Source organism: Paralichthys olivaceus, chromosome 14 (genome assembly GCF_024713975.1).
Source record: "Paralichthys olivaceus isolate ysfri-2021 chromosome 14, ASM2471397v2, whole genome shotgun sequence".
NCBI classification, from domain to species: Eukaryota; Metazoa; Chordata; class Actinopteri; order Pleuronectiformes; family Paralichthyidae; genus Paralichthys; species Paralichthys olivaceus.
The window spans coordinates 3,341,900-3,364,081 of NC_091106.1; the positions used below are offsets into that span (position 1 = coordinate 3,341,900).

At 40.8% G+C, this 22,182-nt stretch overlaps 1 protein-coding gene across 1 annotated transcript in view; it reads right to left on the minus strand.

Moving 5' to 3' along the window:
* LOC109629162 (uncharacterized) overlaps positions 1–22,182 on the minus strand; it is a 30,863-nt gene extending 8,681 nt beyond the window's left edge. The window contains exons 1-4 of the mRNA XM_020086668.2: positions 21,825–22,182; positions 10,040–10,851; positions 3,090–3,251; positions 305–467 (exon numbers count right to left, since the gene is read on the minus strand). Of these exons, the coding sequence (XP_019942227.1) occupies positions 305–467; positions 3,090–3,251; positions 10,040–10,851; positions 21,825–21,903 (1,216 nt within the window). The 5' untranslated portion in view covers positions 21,904–22,182. The remainder of the gene's footprint in view (positions 1–304; positions 468–3,089; positions 3,252–10,039; positions 10,852–21,824) is intronic.

Below are 22,182 nucleotides of genomic sequence, written 5' to 3' on the forward strand. Positions count from 1 at the left end.
GATGGGGGAGGTATTTTTGCAGTTTGCAGAGTGGGGTCATTCAGAACCAGGAGAAAAATTCACCGTTAGATGACGTGTGTTTCACCCTTTACCTTTATGTCAGCTTTCAAATTAATTTGACTAACCATAGAGGTTTGTTTACAATTTGATCATCTCACTGCTCATGTCTCTCAACCTCTTTGGTCAATAATGTCTGGGCCATCAAGTGCTACTAATATTCCTCACAGACTGTACAGGGGAGACAAATATCACATTCCTCACCCTGAAGGTGGTTTGTTAGAGCAAAATAACGAATCTGTGTTACCTCTTCTGGTTGGTATGAGAGGGTGCTGGGTGACCTCAGGGATGGTGGACAGGTCGGAGAGGGTTCCACTGGGTGACAAACACTCACTTCTGGAGTGTCTCTTCTGAACTTGTTGGAAGCTCAGGCTGGCGGCTCCACAGCTGCAGTGCTGGTTGAAAAAGTCCTGTTCGGAGATACAGCCAACAAGCCAACATTAACAAAAACCGCTAAAAATTATATTTTGAATTCACAGTTTTCACCTCATTTTTGATTTGCATTTAAGAGGTAAAACTTTTAAATGAGATGTTGATAATATCTTAAGTTAGCATATCATTTTTAATCGCTTTCTTTTTGTCCTCTCCAGGCATCTGAATGGACCTGTGCTGCTTAAGTTTGCTGTATAGTGCAGAGGGTGCGATGGAGTCAGACTATAGGCCCTGTACTTAGGAATGAGTACTTTGTGAAGGAAAGGGCCTCAGAGGGGGGAAAAGTTACTTAATGCACATAATTATTAGTCTGTGTTTCTAAAAGATTAATAATCTTAGAGCAAAAAATGAGCCTTTGTGGTACAGAAAAAAATTACTGCTTAAAATCTGAAATTTGGAGAGAAAATAGCGTGTGTGTGTGTGTGTCAGAAAACTGTAAGTTCATCCTGTGACTCTTGTGCCTGTAAAAAAGAACAATACAAATGACTGAGTCATCCCATAGTCGGTCTAATTGAAGTTCACATCCTTCCCCACAAACTAGAAGGACATTACGTAAGGACATCACTGCTATAAAAATCTCCTAATAGTGAAAAAAAGATAAATGAGCAGTGTCACATGGAGAAGATAAGAGGCAAGAGATGATACGTTATTTTTTTGCTCTTCTGTTGTGTGAAATAATGTTTTCACTGGAGTCGCCCAAAAGAAGAAAAATATATAAAGTCATTTCTTAATATCCTAATTTTTGTCAAAACATTTCTCTTTCCCTGCTCTGCTTACTCTAACCTCTCTCACCTTTCCCCTGCTGTGGAGGCAGGGTTCTAATGGGCCTCTAGATCAACACAGCCAAGTGCACACCAGCCTACACACACACAGACACACACACACGCACATGTTTTCCCTTCTGATATCAACACAGTTTTCTTACATAACCACTGTTCATTTATATTCTACAAGAGCATAGGGGAAGATGATTGTCATGCTGGATGCCACAGTCATGCTTGGAACAAAGCTTAATCTCACAAAAATAGTAAAAACATCAGTGTGGCTTTCCCATATTTATTTTAAAACTTTGTTAATTTCCTATCTAAAATTGTATTTTGTAAATCTCAGCTGTACTTTGTGTTTTGTGCAACAAATGCTGGCTTTCCACTGTCTAAACAAAAATGGTGAACATGGTAAATTTAGTATGTACTGTGTATTAACCTTTAGCTACCAGTGTCTGTGAGTCTTGTGGCTGCAGGCTGTTAGTCTTGTGTTAATTCTGGATTTTCCACAGCATCTATACTTCACCTTTTCTCTTAAATTTAACAATGAGAGGCATTCCTGCTGTGCACTGAGCTAAGAGAGCAAAATGTATGATGTAAATCTGCAGTACCTCATGTTCTATGTTTCTAACTATTGTCACTTCTGTGACAGTGTGGAACAGTCACTGCTTTTTGCTCGGCCTCTTTCTGCCTTCTTGTATCCAGCTGTGATAGTGGTGCTGATGTGAATGCTGCAGCAGATCAGTGTGTGAAAGGTCCATTCAGAGCTCAGACAGTGCTCCAGCTCAGGCTGCTCCTCTCTTCTTTTGATGTGCTGCCGTTGTCTCAAGTCGTGGGTTTGCCACTGAGAATATCACAGCAGGGAATCAGACAAAAAAGGCTTGGGAGAGCCGCCGGTGTGGTCCATCATATTCAGGCATGTTTCAGTCTTGATGTGGATAAGGAAATATTTCACTTTATTTATTTAATTTCATTGTCATCTACAATATGTAACATGAATGTTCTAATTTTATATATTGCTCCAGAGTTGGGTTAAAGCTACTCTGTAATGTAAAGGTATATTTTTTATGAAGGCTGCTTGTATGAATGAAATAAGTGACACTGAGTCCTCCCTTTCTTCTTTCTCTCTCTCCGTCTCTTTGGCTTAGTTTCTTTGAAAGCTTTGAAGTTCTGGACTCCTGCTGTCTTCATCCACTGCTCCAGTGTTCAGCTGTTCCGGCCTCTAAACCCAAAAGTGACTGCACCAGTGTCAGTCTCAGGATTTCTGAATTTCCTATTGTGCCAAGGCCTTTAACAATGAATCCCCTTGTTTAGAGAACCCTGTACATGATAGATTATAATACAGCCCACAAATCACACTGGATTCTGTTGAGCAGTAAGTGCTGATTGGTTCTAGCTGATACATAAATGTACGCACAATGGAACAAAACACAAAAGCAAGTAGTAACTGTATTTTAAAAATATATATTTTTGGCAGTATTTTCAACCACTAGGTACCTAGGGTACAGCACTCTTAAGAAAACAAAAATGTTGCTGTCAGTGACTTTATATGTGTGTATTTAAAAAGTGACCTTGTTTACATGTGTTTATTAAAAGGTAATACAAGTATCCATAACAAAAGTGAAACCATAATTTAGATATTCCTGTACATGCCCACATCTCTCAAACTCTGCACATCTAGTTTGTGATACAGGCTTTCAGATATGATTTGAAGACTAAGCTGAGATAAGCAGGTAAACCACAAACAGGGGTGACGCCCCAAGAAGGCAGTGCTATTGCTTGTTCGTATTAGACCTCTACCCTGAGAATAACATAAGTGAAAGAACAGTCACTCACCTCTTTGGTCTTTGTCATCTTGCTGTCTTTCTTCAGACCACAGATCTGCCTCTGCAGCCGGAGGTTGGTCTCCTGCAGCTGGCCGATCTTCTCGATGAGCTGGCAGATGTGCTCCAGGTAACCAAGGCCTGAACCCAGAGGGTTGGAACTCACTTCCTGTGCCTGTGACAAACAGAAGGCATGTAAGTTATCCAAGTACCAGGAATAAGCTAGACAAATTAAGTATCCCCCTTCTGGAATTGCATTGTACATTTTGTAAACCTGCACTGGGGGTTTGACTGACCCTGCCTTGTTAAGTAGGCCAGTAGCAAGTGAGTTTAAGCCAGATGTTACAGTCCCAGCTGGGGTTGAACAGCGGGTCTACATTTAAAAATAGCTCTTGCTTGACGTGCTCTAGGTAAATATATGTTTTGGTGTAGCTTATTTTATGGCTCATGTAAAGCATTCCACTACATCTGTCTGATAATTTCAATCATCTGTGTTAACATCATCCAACAAAGACAAACAATGAAAAAAGAATATGTCTCTGTGATACTTAGTTTGTCATAATCAAAGCATACCAGATGACCAATGTCTAATTGTCCACATTCATAATGTAAAAATGAATGTGAAATAACACAGTCGACAGACATTTCATTTATTTTTGCTTCCAACTCATATAAGGAGAGAAAAAAAAATCAAAGAGATGTTGCAGGATTAAATTGTCTTATGTGTGAGTGCATCATCAAGAATCTGCCCAGGAGGTGCAGGTGTTCACGTTTTTCAACAAAATGAAAAAAGGAAATTTTGAGCAAATATTTATCCATTCGTCAACATTCCTAAAAGGGTCCCAACAAAAGCAGGATGTGAGCTCAGGTCAGGGTCTTTCTCCCCTCTTTCCTGTGCTGCTCACACTGAAACTCCAGTCAGGCAACTGGGAGGCATGATGGAAATACTAGCCAAACAATGGGCCAGCAGCCACAACAGGCTGGAGGACTGACATCACTCATTTCCTCTGATGCACAAACCTTCTGTAGGTCACACATGCTCTTGACCATGAACTCATTCCCACATGGCTGCTTGGATACTTTTGATTGCCCTAGTATTACATACTGTGATATATTTAACATAAAACTTTAAAAAATAAACTCTGGAATATTTATTTTGTGTGAAATACGTATTAGTCAATATTTTTATATTGATAATACGTCAAATTACTGTAAATACTATGAATGTTTTGAAATGCTAAAATGTATCACCAAACTCTGAAGTTCATCTTATAGCTCACTGTTTCGCTTTTACAGCCTGCGTCTGTATTGTTTTGTTTTGTTCTCACACTTCTTCTCTTACTTAATATAGCAGTCAAAGTCAGAGACATGATAGCAAAAAAATTATCAGGTCCAGAGCCACGTAAAAGTCTGGCCTCGATCCATACAACAACAACCCAATACCACAGTGGATCTAGAAATGGTTGTGGATTATTTTGAAGCTGTTTCAAACCGCCTGGCCAACAACTGCTTTCATTCTGTAGAGATCCATGATGTCTTAATGTCACGACCTAGTCCTCAGTGTACACAACCTGTACCTGGACCACTTCTGGGTTTTGGGACCATGAAACAAATGTAACTGTAATGCAATGGAGACTGCTCTGGAACCAAGTCAGAATCCGTCTTGATGATGGTTTTGGAAGGGATACATAACCAGGGTTCTTTACCTTCAAAAATGAATCTAAACATGACTCTAAAGTAAGATCTTAAGTTATGAGGTTGGCAGTGTATGTCAGACTTACTGCAATCACTGAAAAGGGAGCGTTTTTGAAACAAAATGCAGGAGTCGGGTTCAAAGGGTTAGTATAATATTTGGCAGGTGGATTTCCTCATCTGTTGACTCCTAAGAACCTCTTTTCTTCATTCAGGCTACCAGGCCTCCAATAGGTTATCGGTGGCTTATTTAGATAAGGCCTTCCAGGAGATGACCCTCACTTCCTCAGTTGTTAATGGGGGGGGGGGGGGGGTCTATCAACAGAAGCTGCTCTGGCTGAGACTGTGACATTATCAGGGCTGAAAGTGATCTTATCCATAGCCCCACAGAGACCACTGAGTGATCCACAGCCGGGAAGAGAGAGTGGGATTCAGGAAGGCCCTCTTTTGTGTGCACAGGCCCATTTTAAAATGGACAAACACACACAAACAAACACACGCACACACACACGCACACACACACACACACACACACCCTGCTGCACTTCCTCGGGTTTCCGCTGATCCCATGAGTCAAGGGGCAATAATGTCTATCACGAGAGACTGACTGCATGTGAAAACTTGCGTGTATAACACAAGAACGAGTATTCCTAGAGACAAGCAGTGAGTTGTGCTTGTGTTGGCACGAAACATTGAATCCGGTATTGTTTGAGGAGAGGATTTGTGGCTGACGTCAGGTCAACAATCTCATCGGAGGAAGATAAATGAAACCCTGTGAGTGGGAAGGAACCACTGCTCCTTCATATCATCTGTATGTGTTGTAATCTGATGGTCAAGAAAACATAAGTGAAACCTTTGTAATTACCTGCATTTTGAATAACATGTATGTATAATTTATTTCAAAATATGGTTACATCTTATCTCTTATTTACAAACCAATTTTCTAATTTCCTAAAACTTACTGTATTGTTCATTTGATTGTTCAAACAGTCACAGAAGGTGAATGCCTGGGCTAATGGAGTAAATCACAAAAGCTATTTGGAGACAGAAGTTAACAACCATTGTGTTGAATCAATGAAGCAGGACTGACAGTTGTGTAACAGATACTTTGACTTAACTAAACATATGTGACACTCCCAAAAAAACAAAGGGATTGATTTGATTTGCAAAAAGACAAATTTAAAGACCTTCTGTGGTTATCCCCCCTGGAAGTGGAAAACCAGCTAAGATAACTCCAGAGGCACACGGAGGATTGGTCACCGAGGTGAAGATCCCCAGAGTAACCAGTAGAGCCGGCTAACATCTCTGCCACACGCAAATCAACTCAAGGCCAGTGTGAATGAAATACCACTCTTCTGGTTGGTATGAGAGGAAAGTCACCCAGTGCTCCACACCTTTCCAAAATCAGAAAGGTTTGACGAGAGGTTTATAGCTATCCATTCACTGATCAAGCAATTTGAGTATGAAGAGCATGATTATTCAGCAAGTTTACCTATGAATCAACGTTCCCTCTGGGGTATCCCAAGATCAGCTCGGATGGGTTATATAATCCCTAAAGCAAGTTCTGGGTCAACTCCAGGGTCTTTACCCAGGTGGAAATGCCTGGAAGTACCTTCAAAAGAGTCCTTTAGGCAGATACCCAAGACACCCCAGTGTCCATCAACTAAAAGGAGCAGTGTTTCCGCCAGGTGGATGTCTGAAATGTGACATACCCAGTCAAGGTATTTATTTTGACTTTTCTCTCTCTATGGCTACAAACACTCTTCCAGGTTTCACTGTTAGCGTTGCCTTATGATTTCATTTTTCCCTCTTTCACATTTGAAACAAGAGTCAGAGTAGTAAAAACATCCAAGATCCCTATGGTAACTGCCCCTCCCCTGTAGATGTTCCCATTATCTTTCTCGCATTCAAAATACTTTCCTAAACATGACAGTGCTGGATAGGAATGAAGCACCAGATGTGTGTGGAAGGGATAGGGAGGAAGGTAGTGCAGGTCACGTACGCTGCTTCTCCCAGCCAGACACCAGTCTTTTCAACACACACGCAGATAGTGTGTCTGCATCACTTTGATGCAGTTTATCTTTCACAGTAGTCAGGCAGGAACTGGAAGACATTGTGAGCTGGTGTTGTTCTTCTGGATTTGGCCCCTGACTAATTTACTGGAGCTTTGATGACAAATGTAGGCTATAGGTTTTAGCCACATTTGAGTTTTTTTTAAGGACTACAATCTTTTTGTTTGTGAAATATGTTTTGCACAACTGAAATTTGTTAAATGCAAGGTTACATTGTTGAAGTTAAAAAAAATTTCTGGCACTTTATAGCACATCAAATCAACCCTGATGATTAAGACTCTCAAATACAATGGCGGAAATTAAAAATAGTACAAATGGGATTTGTGAGTTTTGCTTTGCCTGAGACTAGAGCAGCTAAAAGGTGCTGCAAAATTGTTCCTCTCGTCTACAGTGAGATTACTTCATTGTAAGTGATAGGGTGCGATATCCAAAGTCCTTGTTGTTGTGTATTAAAGCTTCAGTGTGTAAGATTTAAAGTGAGTTGAGGGATATTCAGCTGCTACATGCAGCTTCATCACTAAATTCTCACACTGAAAATGCAGCCTATATTTGAAACTGCTGAAGCCTCACATCAACAACAGCTGAACTTGTTTTGTAACTTCTTTTGCATTCCCATTTCCATACAATCTCTCCTTCCATAACATTGCTATAAATACTTCACTGAAGACCGAAGAAAAACAACTTACTAGAGAAGTTTGAACCCTGTCATCTCTCTCACCTCTGCATTCCTCACCAAACACTGCGTGAAGTGGGTGTTACAGAAAGCACGTCTGAAGCAGCAGAGCTGTGCCCTTCGATGGTTGACGGCCTACATTAAACCTACACTCATTCCTACCAATAACCTACTGAGCCCATAAACGCAAACGGTTCACATTCACACTTGTGTTGTGCAGCTGAGGAATTCAAGTAAACCAGAAGCGCCTAGGCTTCAGATTTTAATTACATTTCACAATAGTGCTGATGAAGTATGCTTTGAAAATGAATACCAAGTGTGAGATCAAACACGCAGCTAAACAGGTCCATATGATCACTATTAATGCCTGATGTTGGAAATATGACAGTATGCACTCCCTATCCACAGCATCTGAGCCTTGAGATTTGCAGATTATAAAGTCCATTCTTGTTCTTTCTAATGACAGACAAAGAAGCAGAGTTGTAAAGAGAGAGACGGCATGTGGGTGAACACAGAGAAAGTCTGTAATGTTCACATATTTGAATCCAGCATCCCTCTTAAGCAGACTACAGAGTTCCATTTAGCAGGGGGAAGGAATTACATTATTAGCAGTGGCGATAAGTGATGATTATAACGTTTGGGGCCACACCACCATGCTGCCTGTCAGCAATGCACTCCTAGGGTCTGGCATGCTGGGCTCCCAAAAGCTGCCGCTCACATGCCATTACTGTACCTCACAAGGGCCCCAGGGACCTATCAAAGAGCCTTTATCTGGGTAAAAATGTGAGTAATTCGAGATATTTGACACCTATTTGATGCATCCAGGTTTGCCGCCAAGCGCAGGGCTTGGAAAACAGGTAGGGTCCAGATGAGAGGAGCCGGCAGCCGGCGACAGTATCGCTAGAAAAAATCTTCGTCCCCCAGCGCAGATGAACAGGTGCTGTATGACATGCGGGCTCCTGGAGAAAGCGGCCACGCACTGTAACACATGCCCCTCCCGACCACACTGCCTCTGTCTTGTAGAAGGCTCTCATGTTTTGGTGCCGGCAGAAATAAAAAACTTGTCTCCAGAAGGGCCTTTGGGCTGGATATGAAAAATGAGGTGAAATATCTGTAGCTTTGAAATGTACTTGTAAAACTGTAATGCAGAGTCTGAGCTGCATAAGTATGGAGATGCAACTAGTCCATAGTCGTGATGCTCAACTATTTGACAGAAGTAAAGGTTTTAGCAAGTGCCAAATGTTATACTTTTAATGTATTTTGTCTTTTAGGAATAGAGTTGATTAAAATGTCCAATAAACCTGCATTTAGTTGCTTTTCTACAGTTACTTCTCCAGGTGAAAATTGAAGGCTTGTCATTCTAAAAGCAGCTGGTAATGAAAGACAGTCTGGAGACTTGACTCCAGACAGGTGATTATGACTCTGCAGCTTCCACAGATGTCAGGTGCTCTCTCTGTAGAGCCCACTTTGTTCTCTCCTTTTGAATGTAAATAAGAAAATGACTCTTTTTTTTCCTGTAACATGAATGAGACATGCCCATGCAGGTCCTTATGAATGAGTTCGTCTGTTTGTCATGTCTCTGGGACAGGCAGAAATAAAAGCACAGACACAGCTTCACAGCTTCAGTCATTTCGTTAACCTACTAACTTGGAGAGAATATCTGACAAATTGAAGGGCCCCCATGTGTGAATCACACCTATAAACATGTTCTAGAAACTGCACTGACTCTCTGAACCCTTATTCAGTTGCAGTGATGCAATTACCTGGAGCCATAGAGGCTGGACAGATTGAAGTCTAACATGATAGAGGGCAGAAAAAGGGAATTTTCCTCAAGTATGAGCACACACACACACAATCACACAGAGAAGTGTATTGTCCAATAGTGTTTGACTCTGTGAAGTTGTTTTCATTGTTTGAAGTGCAGTGTTTCATCCTGAAATCACTAGATGTTGCTATGTAAGAGTGCGCTTTGATGGAAAGCGTTTCTAAAGTTCACCATGTTTTGATGGAAGGGTATTCAGATTTTATTGGCAGGGGTAAATTCACCCCGGACGTCATGAGTTAAGGCAAAAATGTAGCCGTAGGAGTTGAAAAAGGTCCAGAGGAAAACAAGAGGAAACACTGGAGAAGCACAGGGACACTGTACTACGGCAAATTGATTACTGCTCAGAAAAGCAAAAATGTGTAGAAAATTTTGAAATTACGGTTTAGATTATTGAGCGCGTTAGTTCTTAAATAACCTCAAGTCATGCTAATCAAGTGAAGGGACAATTGTCCTTTACACTCAATCTGAATTGTGTCTGCGCCGTATCAAATTACACTGTTATATGTGATATTGGATGCAAGTTTTATACATTTGTGAGGTTAACATTTTAAGATTAGAAGTGCGCCCTGTGATGGATGCAGACTTCACCAGAAGGATAACGTACCTTATCCCATCTGGCCTGGGAACATGTCTTGCTACCAAGGAAGTGTTTGAGAAAATGGATGGATAAATTCATGGATGTTTAGACATGTTTTTCTTACCTCACTAAGTCTGCAGCATTCGTCCATGTACTCCTCCAGGCTGTCAATGGTCGCACTCCTCCTTCTAGGCTCTGACTGTAAGTCACAACCCAACATGTCATCACAGGTTCCTGTTGAGAATTGCTTCCCAGGCCTTGTGTCCTCTGAGCAGGTCCTCTCAGTTACAGCCCTGGTCTCCTCAAGCTGTTCAGACATCTCATCTCCTTCAGGACTATCTCCTGAAACCCTACTCTGGTCTCTATCCACATCCTTATCTATGTGCAGTTCTGCTGTCACAGCTGAAGAGCAGAGTTCTTCTGAGTGTATGGACACACTGTCCTGAGTATTCACTGTTGTGCCCAAACTGTTATCCACCGAGTCCTCTGCCTGTTTAATCTCAGAGTTGTGTGCATGTCTGACTAGTTTATCAGGGAGAACGGTAGGGTCAGAGTTTAAGTTGCAGGAGGAATCGCAGGAGGTCTCTCGACTGTGAACCACAAAGCTCTGCTCAGAGCCTGTCGGGGTGGATGGAGAGTTAGCACCACTTGGAAGATCCACTCCAGAGTCCTCTGATTCAAACTTGTATAACCTCGGCAGCTGAGAGTCTGAGAAATCGGCAGGCAGGTAGTCTGAGCTGGTCTCCATCTGAGGCTGTCCAGACTTCACCTCGGAGGCTTTGGTGAGAGCCGATATGTCCTGTTCAGAAACTGATACTGTAGACATTGTGGACGTAGAGTCACCAGACATCAGGAGTTTCTCATGGAAGTTACTGATGAGCTTCATTTTCGTCAGGACAACCTCGCTATCCAATACTGCATCTCTGTCTCCTTTCCCTACAAAACAGATAAGGAAAGAGAGATTTATTGATTTCAGTCCATCAACATTACACTGTTATAATATGGTTTGAAACCACTATGGCCAAGGTTTGGTTAATTTCTGACGCAGAAAGATCGTGGCTTAAAATATCGTCTTGAATAAGATCGGGGTACTCTCACTGTCATTGTTAAAAATGTGGTTAGAGTTGAAAGAAACCAACATATAAAACATGAAACAAACAGCACTCACTCATGTTAAACTCCCAGATGATCCACCGCTAATTGTTCTCTCTGTCCTAGGTCTTTGCTCATGAACACAATATGTTGTCATTTCTCTTTACTGAAGAGACTGGAGAACATTCTCCAACATCTGCAATTCTGGACCGCCAATTTTTATTGTTTTCACACAGCCTCAAATACGTCAACAACACAAGGCCTTGAAATACCTGAGCTTAAGCTGAACTCTAGTGTACTTGAGGGTTGCCAGAGTGTGGATTTGCTTGACTTACAATAGCCAAATTACATAATAGCTGGCCAATGTACAACTGTATTTAATTTTCAGGGCTTTTTCAAGAAAATACATTAGTAAGACATGCTGGTATTTCAACCATTCTGTTGAATGTGGACCATCACCTACAGTGATATAACTGGGGTGAAATCAGGGGACTGCCGTTTATGTAATCCTTCTATTTTTTGACTCAAATACCACAGGATCCGTACAATTTCTCATTGTTTTTCGACATGAATGCGCAGCTTTGATCTGAAGCTACGGTTAAGACTATGACAGGGAGCAGTCACATGTATCCTCTCCTCTTTCAAATTGTGGGCAATTTGATATATCTAGCTGTCAGTCAAATTACATTTTCCTTCCTTCCATCCTTTGAATCTTAAGAGCAGAGACAAAAAAGCATTCCCTCTTCCCCCCCAAAGGAGATGCAGGGGCCCTGATTAAGCTTGAGGGTTGCTAGCAAGTACTTGGAATAAACCAGCAACTAAGCGCCATTTTTTTAAGGAATGTAATCCTAGAGTGTTAGATCACACTCCGGCAAAAGGGGAGGTTGGGTGCTTTCCTGCAGGGTGAAGTGGTGATCTTGCCAAGGCAAATATGAGATTCAATTTTCTTTGAAGCAGCCATCCTATTATTCTCTCTGAGCGGAACTTTGAAGAAGGGAGTCTGAAGCATGCTGTGTGAATTTGAACAAAAGCCAAAGTCATAGTAGAGACAGCACAGCAGAAATAAACATATAAAAAGGTTGTCATGCACATGTGTGCACGAGGATGTTCTCTTCCTTCTGTGTGGTTTAATTAAGGCAGACAGGATGTTGAGATTGTGATGGGCAGAGGCCTTTGCTGCATGATTCACAGCTAAATGGTCAGAAACAGGATGTCAGCTGATTGAAAGTGATTTGGAGTGCTCTGACTTTGATTGTAATTTGGCGTTACTGAAAATCTCAAATTAAGAAATGTTTTTTTAAATTGGACCACAAGCAGAATATTTTGATCAAACCTTTTTTTATAGATTTATTTACAGAAGCATTTCCTCTGAAAATATCTTGCTTTGATTTCAAAGTCCATCGCTCAACAGAACAGCAACACACCCAGAGTTCCCCGAAGAGGAGGAGCAGGAGGAGGGTATTCCGGAAAGTGAATTTAGTGAAAATGCAAATTTAGTTTGTTAACTTTCAGATCAGATCAGGGAAACCGGGTTTTCGTGTCTTGAAAGGGAGATAATGTCAACTGTGAGCGAGTTGCTCAAAAGATTGAGAACCTAGGGCCAAGGCTGTTACTGGGTCAGGCTGAGGTTATTATTACTATTTGATCTATATTTCCATCTTCTGCTGCCAACGACACTTCACAGCTAAATACATAAAGGTTTTATCACACCAGCACAGAGATTCCAACATTTTGGAAATCATTTCTCTTTTCCTCCTCAGGCTCTTTCTCTGCTGCTGTGTGTTTTACATTTAGATGCATATTGTCACACAATGATCTTTCAGGCTCCACCGGATTAATTGTAGTAGTGGAGCTCCGTTAATGAAGGAGTTTTTCCAACTTGGCTCATGACAAAGTGTGAGGCATTTTTAAAGCTACCGCGTCCCTGTTTTCACACATGGATCACATGTGGCTGATAGCAATTAACACAAACTCTTCAAACAACAAATTACTAAAACAAAAAGATAAATGTGTACATCAATCAAAAAGAATCACAAACCTATTCCTTACAGCACCTTTTCTATTTCTAGAAGCCTAATTATCATCTTTAATATAATAATTTAATAATAAGGTACAAAAAAAGTTTGCTCTTTAATTAATTTTCAGTAGGATTTAAAACTGGCTTAACTAATGTATTTCCAACAAAGTCACTGTTGTGATTTGGTGAGCTCTTGTTGGAGTCTTGTGCTACATGAGGAAAACATAACTCCCAAAATAAATTCTCTTCCACGTAGGCTAGAAAACACATTTCCTGTTTTTGCCAAAAGCTGGGAAAAATAGTTGAAAGCATGTAACCACATTTCCATTGTGGCTTCAGCCAGTCACAACTGAGGCGTATTGTTTTTCACAATTACCTCACTGTATTGTAACACTTGTGTATTTGTGTCTTCGCGAGCCTAAATTAGTGTTTACTGTCTCTTGAGCAGTACCTTCGAGCCACTCAAAGCCAGTGTCGTGTACAGGGATTTACAGTCTAACATAGGATGAAAAACAAAATCAGCTGATAAACGTAAAAGACGTTAACTATCTGTTCATTTATTTTCAGATTCTTGCTGTTGTCCCCAGAATGCTTTATGCTTTTAGAACTACTCAACAGTTTTCCTGGTTCGTTGTAAGTTCAGCAAAGGCCAAAGGTTCAGACACAAAACTATGTGTGTAAGCTACATGTTAAAAGGACATTCATTAATTTGCTAAAGTTAGGAGACTCGCTCACTCAGGCCACATACATTTTTGTGGAGATTTCTACAAATTTAACTGAATGTCAGGTTGTGTTCACTGTGGAGGAGGTTTTCTTTAAGAAAATCTCTGTGTTTGCTGGTTCTCTCATCTCTGCAGAGAACTGCTGAAGGTCTCTGGGTAATCGTTGAGTTCTTGGTCAGCTCCCTGATAAAGGCCCCTCACTGGTAACGGTTATTTCACTGTTCCTTGGGAAGAAGCTTTAAAAATTATAGAAACATGTCCTGATCCTATACCTCTCCACAATTCTATCACTTAGTTCTCCAGGGCTCAGTCTTTGTCCTAACATGCAGTGAAGGATTTTATATACACTCACCTGTTTGTGTGTGTCTCTAAACTATGGGCTTCCAATTCAGTTTACTATCAATGGATACCGGTTCAGTGTAAGACAAGGAAAATAAAGTGAACAGGATGCACCTGATCACAGCTTGGAATGTCAACTCAAAGTGTCTGAATACTTTCAGAGTTCAATTTTTGATTTTTTGACATTTGCAACCAAAAGATTATACTAGATTGCTGTAAATTTTACCATCTTAAAAGGTAAATCTACAACATAGTAAAGTGGGAAGCAGTGAAAGGGTCTGAAGACAACTGAAGTCATTACATGTTAGGACAGGTTTACACTGACATTAAACTGTAGCACAGGCTCAACCTGATCCCTTAACTGTCTGCATCATTACATAAAAGACTCACACGTTAACACTTCATTATGAAGGTAATTCCTAGGTCGGAATAGTTGGCTGTATAAACTATATAAGTTAAAGTCATCTATGGTGTCCACGTCATATTTATTCATTAACAGCATGAACGAGATGCAGGTCAATTTTCGAAACAGCTAAAAAATGTCACAAAAGAATGTTAAATTAAATTAAAATTATTATTTCAATGACTGTATTTCTCTTTGGAACCAAATGACAGACAGTTTTTTATTCGACGCGCGACTCCATCCTGTGTCATTTATTTGCTTCCTGTCCTGCCGGACCTGTGAATTTCCAGCAGACAGTACGGAGAGCAGCTTGACTTTAATTACACACTTAAGTCATCTCAGCCGACTCAGCCGTGTAATCTGACTCCTTGCTATTGTGATACAATCTCCGTCCTTCCCCACAATCCTCCCCACACAAACACCTTCAGCTGGACAGGTGTCGCCCTGATCCAGCTGTTCTCATACCCCCCTAACAACACAAACACATTTCTATCCTGTAATTGTCTCCGCAGGCTGACTCAGCCTATTTCCAGTCTCTGGGCTTGACTAAGCCCCACAACATATAATTATCAACAGTCCACCTCCCCTCGCCCCAGACTCATCCCAAAGCCTCTTTACCAACTAACAAATGTCCTTGAGCCATTTCCCGTCATATTCACATCGCATTCCAGGCAGTGCCAGTGTTGTCATTCAACTCAGTGCCTCACAGGGTCAGGTTTTTCAGAACCAAAGGTGAGAGAGGAGGGTAAGTGGATTGCCCTGTTGCCCTCTCTCGGGCCCTGGGCTTGGACATAAGAACGTATTTCTAAGCTGCCTAGAAGGTTGGAGGAAAAACACCACCCTCATCCAGGGGTTAACAGAGGTCAGTGAGTGTTTAGGATAAAAAAAACACATGCAACGTTCAAGTCTTCATATCGGCCTTAAATGCAGCACAGGTATAAAACATGCAGTCGTGGTGAGGGAGCTGAAACTTCATTTTAAATCAAATGTTTAATGTCACATTAAAGAAAATTTCCACAATTGTTTCCACATCAATGACTGTTGTGGTGCACTAGAAAAAGCACATCCAATGATAATTCTAAAGGATTTTTACTGAGAAAGAAACTTTTTTTTTCAGTTCGTCTGCCACCATCAACCTACAATCATCACATGCATGAGTGGGCTTTAGAATGCAGCTCTTCTAATGGCCAATAGATGATGGTCATTTGTATCCTCAAATTAATCCAAGGTAGCTGAAGCTCACATAAAAGAGAAGTTAAATATTAAGTGTACATCAGCAGACTGACATCACCCTCATGTCTGAGTTAAATATGGACCTAGAGTCAGGACATGTTTGCAGTAGCTTAGTGTAAAGACAGGAAGCAGGAACAACTACTAGCTTGTCTCTATGACTCTAGTGAAAAATAGGCCTATCAACACCTGTAAAGCTCATGCTCTATCTTAGCAGTGAAGTCCATCAACAGGAATGTAAAAACAATAATTTAGGGGGAGTTACATGCTGGAACCATTCTGTTGAAGCCAAGGGATCTGACCTGGATTACTGCAAAGGTATCACACAAGCTGTTGCTGCATAGTTCTTCTTGGTGATGAGTCTGAGAAGCATTTTTCATCAGGAAGATAAAAAGTGTAATAGAGTAATGATGGCGATAGGTTTCCCCAAATTTATATTTTACTACAAATAGATGATTAAATGAGCATGAGTAAAATCCCAGACACTTTAGTCTGTGTTGTTTTACAGTCCACAGTGGTTGGTTTAATAGCACAGTGTTGACCAGGCACGTGAGAGCCTCTGGGAAAATACTGAGCTCTGCTGGCCTCCTGGATCCTGAACACAGGAGGTCATAAACAGGCTGAGACAAGCCACCTATTTTTACTGCACATGTGGTTTATGGTTGTTTCGACTCCTCGTTCACACTTTGGGAACCCAGTGGTCAACACTGACCGCTTATACCTGAGGAAAGAGCTTTAAGTGGCGGAGCCGCGTGGTTGGCTATTGTTTTGCGAGGGTCAGCACGTGATGTTGAAATGTCAGTTGTTTATATGTTGTTATTTCTGCATTTAATTGATGCAAAAAAAAAACTTTATACTTCTTAATAATGATGTTATAAACTGATTATTATTAAGTTTGAAAATGTGTTTAACTTGCCCTGTCACTGAACCAAATCTGGTTCACGGTTCACTTGTTTAATAACTCAAAAACGTGAGGTGACTGAAGTTGGATGATCAGGTCAGATGTGAATCATTACCTTCCACTGTTAGTTTTTCATCAAGATGCAATGTTGATTTTACATTTTCATTGTTTGCATTTATAATCGTTTTTAAAAGTGTTCAGGCCATAAGTAAGTTACATGAAATACCATGACACTCATTCTCATTTCTTTTTCAATGAGACCACCTAATTTAGAGAGGGGAGGTAAATATAGAGATTTAAAGAAATACAATTAAATAAAAGAAGATTGTAAAAAGGTAAAACTGGCTCAACGTTTTCAACAAGATAAATGTAGCTGCAAATTATTTCCATCGTCTAAACAAATTTATGCAAGTACACATTCCATAGATGACTTTCCAATGTGAATGGGGTCATTTCCCTGCAAACAGCATCGCAACACCAGATAAAATCTCTGTGCTAACTTTCCAGAGTTGTAAAATCATGTCTCACAGTATTATTAACCTCTGTGTAGTGGTTTAGAATCTGATCAACAGTTACTCAAACTGGCCTCTGGGAATTTTAACATCGTACAGTATGAAGCAGGAGGCTCTGCACTGGTGCACTGAGGTAATAGACTGGTCATTTGTTTGTGCTCCAGTGGGAAGCGGCACAGCGGTGGACTGTGATTGTGTCCAGAGTGGGTGGGCCTCGCTCGGTCTGCTGCCTGCTGAGTGCTTAGTGAAACTTAGTTCAATAATATTTTGCTCCCTTCATTTGATGAAGTCACACCCACACCAACATACCTTGGATCACACAATTCCCTTATTCTTGTTTTTGTTCGTCTTTCCAACTTTTACATTGTTCAACTACGTGACGTATCTTCACAAAGTAGCCTAAAGAAAATAAAATGAAATACTGGTTATGGCATTAATGTGTGTGACAGAGTAAAGATTAATGACCTGCCTAGTAATCCACAACAGCTAATAGGTAGCCTGTGCTAACACCTTGAATGTCTTTGCAGCCATCTGAGGGCTGATTCATCTGCACTCCCAAACTGGGAGGATGTTGTGCACTGTCAAACCCACATTGTGCACAGATCTGCTTGTTCTTTTATGTACAACAACCATCACACTGAGTTCAAACTTCTCCCTCTGGTAATGACTCCCTCGGAAGCATGCATTCCTCCTAGTCCCCCCTCCCAACAGTTTCCACCCAAAACACTGGGGGACCAAACCAGGGCAATTTAATTCAATTCAATTTTATTTGTATAGCATTAAATCATAATATACATTATCTCAAGGCACTCTACATAGAAGGGCAGAAGCAGCACATCTCCACTTTGTCCCAAGCTACAAAAATGAGGCCAAAATATCCCGGATATGGGCTGTGCCATCATTTGGCACCAGAGTATTTGTAGTCATGATTGAGCGAGTGATGTCAAAGTTCCACTGACACAGCCAATCTGCTAACATGGAGGAGGCAGTGTTTGTGACCCTTACAAGCTTCACTTGTGAGGAGCTGTCATCCATCTTTAGATACAATCATTGGTTTGGTCAAAGTACCAGCTGGAGCTCTGCGGTACAGTGCACACGTGATGAGCTATGATGAGCGACAATCTGTGGTAAATAGTTCAGGTAAATATATTAAATGTTAAATGTGGATCATGAGATTTGCATATTTTGAAATGATTTCAGCTCTTACTGTTGCATCTTCGAGTCGGTTGTGCTCCTAACTCAGATTTCTCCCAATAAGATTCAGGTGGCGCCGTGACATCAGCATGGCAGAAAGTGTTGAGTGAATTGAAATAAAATCCATTTTCATAAATCACCACCATCTCTCAGCACAAAGCCCAGTTTGGATCCCCGTTTCCACCTTTTTCTTTGACTCTGGACTCTCTGACGATGACACCCCCAGATTCCTTTTCTTTATCAAAGATAACAGGGCCCCCAACTCTGCTTTGTCCTATCAGAAACAGTTAAGATAAGACAAGAATGCGCAGGAGCACAGGGTACTCTCTGATTTCACAGCTATTCCCATTCCCTAACAAGCAGCAGCTGATCACTGATGTGGGCTTGTGTATGTATTCACCCCTGACCCCCAAACTAAAGTACTATGTGGAAGAAGAGTTTAGTTTACTAACTTACATTTTGGTATTTTCTGGTTAGGATGAAAAGATTTAACCAGAATAAAAGCAAAGTGAGGAGGACAGAGTGGAGCCATCAGTTAAAAGTTTAGTGTAAGACCTTATAAGCCTTTTTCTGATCTACTATTGCTTTCTTGCAATGACATTTTGATTACTGGCGATGGTCTTCGGCTTTAGGGAATGTTGTTAATGATAGAATGCAAACATAAATAGTTTAAGTTTATCATCCCTGTCTATATATATATATACATATATATATATATGCTGTGTAGAAGCAGAATTACATCGTTGATGAAGGTAAATTTGTTTTCTTCACACATCTGAAATAGAATAACCTAAGGTGCCAGATAGTCCATCTGGAAGAGTTTAATTGGAAACTATTTGGAAAGTGTCGTTCTTTGCTCTTCTTCCAATCAAGAAATGCTCTCCAGTTCTGATATAACTAATGTAACAGCAGCATTTATGCTTAACTTTAGCAGCCGCCGCACCTAAGAGATGCCCATAGCTGCTAGTGGTTCCTCTATCACTGTCATTGATTGGTCCAAACCCCTGTGGATCAACCACCAGGGAATACCTTGGAGCCAGAGTTAATTAAGGTCATTCTCACAACCTTGCAATGCTTTGTGTGCTTTGCTGAGATCTTATATACATTATTAGCCAGACATAAGTGATGCAAATACATCACAAAGCACCAAATATGAACAAACCTTCTTAGATGAGTAAAATTCTCAATGCTCCATGTTTACAGCAGTTTATTACCCTTTTCACCCCAGCAACCCAAATTCCTAATGTCTGAGTAAGGTCTCACATTGTAATCCTGTCCATTACACAGCATCTGCCTCACATTGGCATATTTCAGGTATTACTCACCAACTGACTGATGAGCAGAGATTTTACAGAAGGCAAAGTTTTCTGAGTCTTGTGAAACAAAGCTTCAGGTTTCAGCCGCTGGTGTCATTTTACAGTTTGGAGAAAGGCGGTGTTCTTCACAGGACCACACAAGAACACACAAATCAAAAGCCGGTCCCCACTGCACTGCACACAATGTGTTATCTTGACAATAGCCCTCTTCTTCTAACTGTGAGTTAACGTTGCAAACAACGTGACGGCTGTCAAGCAGTGGAGAGCAGAGGGGCTCACTCACAGCTGCAACAATGGGGAGATTTATCATCACTGCCGCAGCAAAACTGCTGGAGGATTTAGCGCTCAGCAGGTGTGTTGGCTTGTACTGTCAATAATCTGACAGTGATTCCTATGAGAGGCCTGGACCTGGAACTCAGAGCTACCTGATGCCTGTATTATAAAAGGAGAGCGCTTTCAAGAACTTACTGCTGCTGAATTAATGGGTATCATCCCCAGATAGTGCGAACACTTGACTATATACTATGGCAACACTCTTCAGACACATATAGCGGCATTATATTTATACCAATTAAAGCTCCATTTATCATCATTTTTATTTTAAGATATATTAATGGGATAATCTCACCTCCTTGGAGCAACTGAGCCTCTTTTAGCTCATTGTTTTGGTTTGACATCGCCATCGCAACTATATACAACTGTGAAGCTGTATTTTTCTATTGTATATGACACACTAGACATTTCTAACACCCACAGAGAATCAGTTCAACAAAGCTCTAAGCCTATTTTAGCTAATTGTTTCATAGCCAATACATGTATTGTTTGACTGTTTATGAGTATAAGGAGTATATGAGTATTTCAGAGAATAAAGTCATAATGAGTAAAAATATTGTACATTTAAGAAATGAGGGGGAAGTGTTTGATTATAGTCAAAGGGATTTCGTAGTTTCTCAGGAAACAGTGACATTGAAGATCAAAATTTTGGAACCAGAATGGCTGAAATTCCAGTTAGCTTGAGTTCTCCTTGCTGCTTATTTCTTAATTTTTGTTTGAGATTTTTTTACATTAAATTGCAACTTTATTCTCATAATATCACAACTTTTTTTCTTGTAAATCTACAAATTTATATGAATACTTTGTTCCATCTTACTGCTTTCATTTCAGAGAAGCTGTTTTTATAGATAATTACCGACCGCCTGTGGCCTGGCCGCCTTTGAGCCTCTCGCAACAGCTTGAAACAGGAGCAACGCAGAGCAGTGAGCATCTGAACTAATGGAGCTGTCAGGTGGATGCAAACATTACAAAACTTAATGTGTTCATCTGACGATGACACATAATAGAGTTGTGATATTATGCTCTTTTCACCTTCACTTACTGTATCATATCAAAATCAGACATGCTTGGCTAATTTAATTGAGCAACAGTAAGGCATGATTCCCTGGTTTTTGTTTATGCCAAGCAGACATACAGTGAGGAGAATTGCTTCAGTTACACAGAAATAAGAATCTTCACTGTTGGATTGAATGAATTGTTCCTGTTTGAAAGCTGCTATTCAGTCCTGTTCTCCTGTTCTAGCAGGGACTGTAGAGAAGGTGGTAGAGCACTGTGTCTGTTCTCCACGTCTGCTTTGTTGTGGCAGCCACACAGAATAAATATTCACAGCTCTCAGTTTTCATTCAAACCGCTTCTTGGAATAAAATGAGGAGACCAGAATAGTATAATGTTTAACAGCCAGAGAAGATGAAAAATCAGGTCTTAGAAGTTTGGTTTGGAGCCTCCTCAGTGTTTATTGCTCTTTAGAAAGAGAAGTTAATCCGCCTTCTGGGAATCCAATTAAACTTTTACTAAACAGACACACACAGTCATATGCTGGATGTGCTGAACGTCAACAGACAACACATTTGCTTCTCATCAAAACAACCCTGTGAACCCACAGTTACTTCTTCGGCTCAATTAAAGTGTCAGTCAGCAATGATACAGATGACAGAGGCTCTCAGAGCGCTCATCATTCCTCTGCCTGCTGAGACAAATGCCTGGCACAGGTCGAGCAAACATGCAGCTGTTAGTGGACTGAGTAAAGCGTCAGTTTGTGATGAGCTGTTGGAACATCAGAGAAACTACAGCAGCATCTCACCTCACAAGACAAAGACATCATGTAGGAGAAGACAGAAGGTGACTGTTACCTTTCCTCCAAGGAGCCAGGATGGAGATCGACTTGTGCCAGCTGATGACAAGTCCGGCCTTTTTCCTCTTCACACTCATGTTGCTGTTACAATCCCTGAAGTTGAGGAAACTTCAAATGTGTTAAGTTGAAAAAAAAAATAGAATATAAAGTTCCTCAGAGATTCCTCATCATGTTTTAAGAGAGGTTTATTCTGCCTAGAGACTCAGTTGAAGATGAGGCATCTGTTGTTGGAGGTTGTTCTCGAGCAGGGTCATGATACCTGTGTTTCCTCGCCTGTGCACTTGTGAGTGAGAGCGCGTGTATGAATGCATCACATTCCTCCAGCAGGGAAGAGTAAAGGGGGCCAGGCTCCAGCA